The sequence below is a fragment of the Oncorhynchus mykiss genome, chromosome 9, assembly GCF_013265735.2.
Source record: "Oncorhynchus mykiss isolate Arlee chromosome 9, USDA_OmykA_1.1, whole genome shotgun sequence".
NCBI classification, from domain to species: Eukaryota; Metazoa; Chordata; class Actinopteri; order Salmoniformes; family Salmonidae; genus Oncorhynchus; species Oncorhynchus mykiss.
Window position 1 is genome coordinate 31,037,670 of NC_048573.1, and position 3,885 is coordinate 31,041,554.

General features: G+C 62.7%; 1 protein-coding gene across 1 annotated transcript; it reads right to left on the bottom strand.

Moving 5' to 3' along the window:
• Positions 1-408: 408 nt before the first annotated feature.
• Positions 409-2,546, bottom strand: LOC118965934 (piggyBac transposable element-derived protein 4-like). The gene is made up of 3 exons (XM_036986936.1): positions 2,240-2,546; positions 1,688-2,209; positions 409-1,460 (listed from the first exon to the last, which is right to left on the bottom strand). The coding sequence occupies exons 1-3, from the start codon at positions 2,544-2,546 to the stop codon at positions 409-411; spliced, it is 1,881 nt and encodes a 626-aa protein (XP_036842831.1).
• Positions 2,547-3,885: the final 1,339 nt, after the last annotated feature.

Genomic DNA, 3,885 nt, shown 5'->3' on the forward strand with positions numbered 1-3,885 from the left:
GGCATGAGTAGCAGGAAGGTGAAATTGGGCACACTATTTATCCAAAAGTGAAAATGCTGCCCCCTATACCTTAAGTTAATGGACAAAAAATGTGCTTTTCTTTCAAAAACAAGGACATTTCTAAGTGAGCCCAAACTTTTGAATGGTAGTGTGCATATGGTAGTGTGTATATATAAAATGTCTTACAGAGCCTTTCTATAAGTCCACTCAAGGTTCTTCAACTGTCTTCTGTGATTAGAGCAAAGTTGATCGCCTTTGCCGATCGCTCATCATCTTCAACCATCAGTGAGTCCATCTTACAGAGACCACCAAATGCATTGTTTTAAGTCAACCCCTACAAATATATACATGTATTTATTTAACCCTCCCGTTGTCCTGGTATTGTGGCTAGTCCCCTTGTCCTCCGGGTCACCCTGTCCCGTCCTGGCTAAAGGCCCAATGTGCGCAAGTGTGACAGTAGACGTGTGAACAGCCTTTGCAGATGTATTTCTTACACCTGCAGCACACCGTGTGTGTCTTGGAGTACTTCTTGGGTGGGCAGAGCTGACACCTCTTCCTCTTACCTGCCACGGTGGCCGGGGCAACGAGCGGGGCAGCGGCCGTGTCAGCGGCGGGGCCCTGGCGCTGTTGATCACGAGGCGCCTCAGCCGCCACCGCGGCCGCCGCCGCCGCCGCCGTAGCACTCTGTAGGACTTTGACAAGGGCTGACGCCGCTTCGGTGCGGGGCAGATGCTGCCTTCTTTGGATCAGCGGCTTCACGAGTGCCTTTCCCAGCTGCTCGAGGAACACCCTGCGCTTGTTCCGCTTGCCAGGCATCCAGTCGGGCTTGATCTCTCGCCATATGACAAAGGCGTTGTAGGAGGACACGTCGAGGATGTTGTGGAAGACGACCAGGGGCCAGCGGGCAGTCATCCGTCTGCAGCTGTAGGTGCCCACCACCTTGTCTAGGTTGTCCACGCCGCCCTTGTTGCAGTTGTAGTCTAGGATGAGGGCCGGCTTCCTGTCGCGGCGATCGCTGACGTGGCCCTCTGTGTGCAGCGTGCTCAAGAGTAGCACGTTCTTGTTTCTCTTTGCCAGGTAGGACACCAGAGTGGCGGTGGGCGTGAAGGCGAACCTGGAGGACAGGACCTGTCTGCCCCTGGACTGGAGCAGCGCGGGCGGGAGCTCGGCCTTGTTCTTTCTCACCGTGCCCACCATGGTGAGGTTCCTCTCGAGGAGCCGCTGGCCCAGGTCGTAGGAGGTGAAGAAGTTGTCGCAGGTGACGTTGCGACCGCTCAGGCCCGTTGTCAGATCGAGGACGACGCGCATCCCCTGGTTCTTCTCGGGGCCTCCGCCGGCCGCCTTGCCGGTGTACACTTGCATCTTCCAAGCGTAGCTGGACTTGGCGTCGCAGGCCACCCACGACTTGATGCCGTATTTGGCCGGCTTGCTGGGGATGTACTGACGGAAAGGACAGCGGCCTTTTGGAAAGGGGTCAAGACACAAGGGCCAACTTTTTGTGTTACACACGCTGCCAGCGCTGCTACAGCCAGCCGCTGCTGCGGCAGCACCGCCTCTCTGCATAGACATATAAGCACGCGCGCGCGCACACACACACACACACACACACACACACACACACACACACACACACACACACACACAGGAAGCAAGCGCAAGAAGCGCAATCACAAGCACGGTGCCGTACCTCTGAACGGGACCAGTTGCTCGTCCACCGTCACGTCGGGCCCCGGGTTGTAGAGGGCCGGCAGCCGCGCCTCCCACAGGTCCCAAACCTCCCGTATGGCCGCGAGTTTGTCCGTGGCGAGTCTGGCGGGTCTCGACTGGCGGTCGTCGAATCGCAGCAGCCTCGAGTACCTGTGAAAGACCTTGAGCGGCATGGTGGCTCGGAACACGGTCCTGCCGCTCTCGGCGTCCCACAGGCTGGCCGCGGCCTCGCCCCGGGACCTGTAGACGCCCGCTAGGATCAGCAGCCCTACGTAGGCGCGCAGGTCCGTGGCGTCCATGGGTCGCCAGCCGTCGCCGTATTTTCTGGCCCCGTGCAGGTTCGTCATTTCCACAATTATCCTTTCTATCGCCGGCGTGACAAACAGGTGGAAAGCGGACGCGATGTCGCGGGCCTGTGTCGCGGCATAGGCCGTGGGGCCCGGAGTCTGGTCCGGCCCGACCTGGCAGATGGCGAGGGCCCCGCGGCTGCGGCTGCGGCGGCCTTAGGCCACGGGGGACCACTCGATTTTGCCGTTTTTCGACAGCAACGGCGGCTCCCGTTGGTCCGGGGCCGAGGAGATCTCTTCCTCGCCGCGGTCCTCGCGCTCGTCCTCGTGCTCATCCTCGGGCGGCTCTTCCTCGGGCTGCTCTCCCTCAGAAGAGGGAGAAGAGGCATCGTCGACCTCGCGGCGCTCGGGGTTGTATTCCTCCCCGTCTTCGTCTTCCGAAACCTCTTCCTCTTCCTCCTCCTCCTCCTCCTGGCAATCCGAGTAGTCTTCTTGGTCCACGCTGGACAAGATCTGTTCTAGAACCTGCGCGGCCGTAAAACGCGCGGCCATGGCCGCTCGGGTCCGCTGAGCTGCGGGGCAAGAGCGCACTTGGCACGGGTGGGTAGGGCGCCGGTCACTTTGGGTGTGTGTGTGCGGGTGCGTGCGGGTGCGCGCGAGTGGGTGCCGCTGACAACATTAGTATCCTCTCTACGTAGGGTGCCGGCCGGGCCGGCTTACTGCGGGAGACCGAGACCCGAAAATGCTCGAGGCTCGCTTGCGCGCTCCTGCGTAGCCGTGTGCAGTCGACCCAGCCCAGCCGAGCAACGAGAACCACTCGGCTGTCACTCTAGCACACGACTGACGGAGCACGTCCGGACCTGTGCAGCGGCCGGCAGGGTCGCTCTGAGCCACGAGCGCAACGAGAACCACTCGGCTGTCACTCTAGCACACGACTGACGGAGCACATCCGGACCTGTGCAGCGGCCGGCAGGGTCGCTCTGAGCCACAGAGCGTCGCACAGCCTGGCCACACTCGCAGACGCTCTAGTACGCTCCGCGGCAGACGCCTCGCCAGTGGCTGACAGGGTCGCACTGACTCGCAAGAGCGCAGAGAGCAGAGCGCCAGCCCTGGCCCGTTTCCAGGGCCTGGGTCGCTCTGACCCGCAGAGCGCAGGGCGCCACGAGAACACTCAGCTGCTGCTCTCTAGCACACGGCGGAGCACGTCCGGACCTGTGCAGCGGCCGTCTGGGTCGCTCTGACCCATGAGCGCAGAGCCCAGAGCGCAGAGCCCAGAGCCCAGAGCGCAGAGCGCAGACCGGGGATCCCGGAGCACAGCCTCGCCACACTCGCAGACGCTCTACTACGCTCGACGCCACACGCCTCGCCAGTGGCTGGCAGGGTCGCTCTGAGCCACGAGCGCGACTCTAACACTCGGCTGCTGCTCTCTAGCACGCGGCGGGGCACGTCCGGACCTGCAGCGGCCGGCTGGGTCGCTCTGACCCATGAGCGCAGAGCCCAGAGCGCAGAGCGCAGGGCGCAGAGCGGGGAGCCCGGAGCACAGCCTCGCCACACTCGCAGACGCTCTACTACGCTCCACGCCACACGTCTCGCCAGTGGCTGGCAGGGTCGCTCTGACTCAGGAGCGCAAGAGCGCGACTCTAACACTCGGCTGCTGCTCTCTAGCACACGGCGAGGCACGTGTAGCGGCTTGCAGCGGTGAGCCCAGAGCGCAGGGCGCAGACCGGGGAGCCCAGAGCACAGCCTCGCCACACTCGCAGACGCTCTACTACGCTCCCACGCCACACGCCTCGCCAGTGGCTGACAGGGTCGCTCTGAGCCGCCGGCGCAAGAGCGCCAGCCCTCCACACACAGGGCCTGGGTCACTCTGACCCGCGAGCGCAGAGCACAG

Bases quoted from the DNA above. Each gene is read 5' to 3' on its own strand.
- LOC118965934 (XM_036986936.1), bottom strand. From the start codon at position 2,546: ATGGCCGCGCGTTTTACGGCCGCGCAGGTTCTAGAACAGATCTTGTCC. The intron at 2,210-2,239 runs GCAAAATCGAGT...CCGTGGCCTAAG, and splicing joins GCCGTTGCTGTCGAAAAACG to GCCGCCGCAGCCGCAGCCGC. The intron at 1,461-1,687 runs GTACGGCACCGT...CCTTTCCAAAAG, and splicing joins GCAACTGGTCCCGTTCAGAG to GCCGCTGTCCTTTCCGTCAG.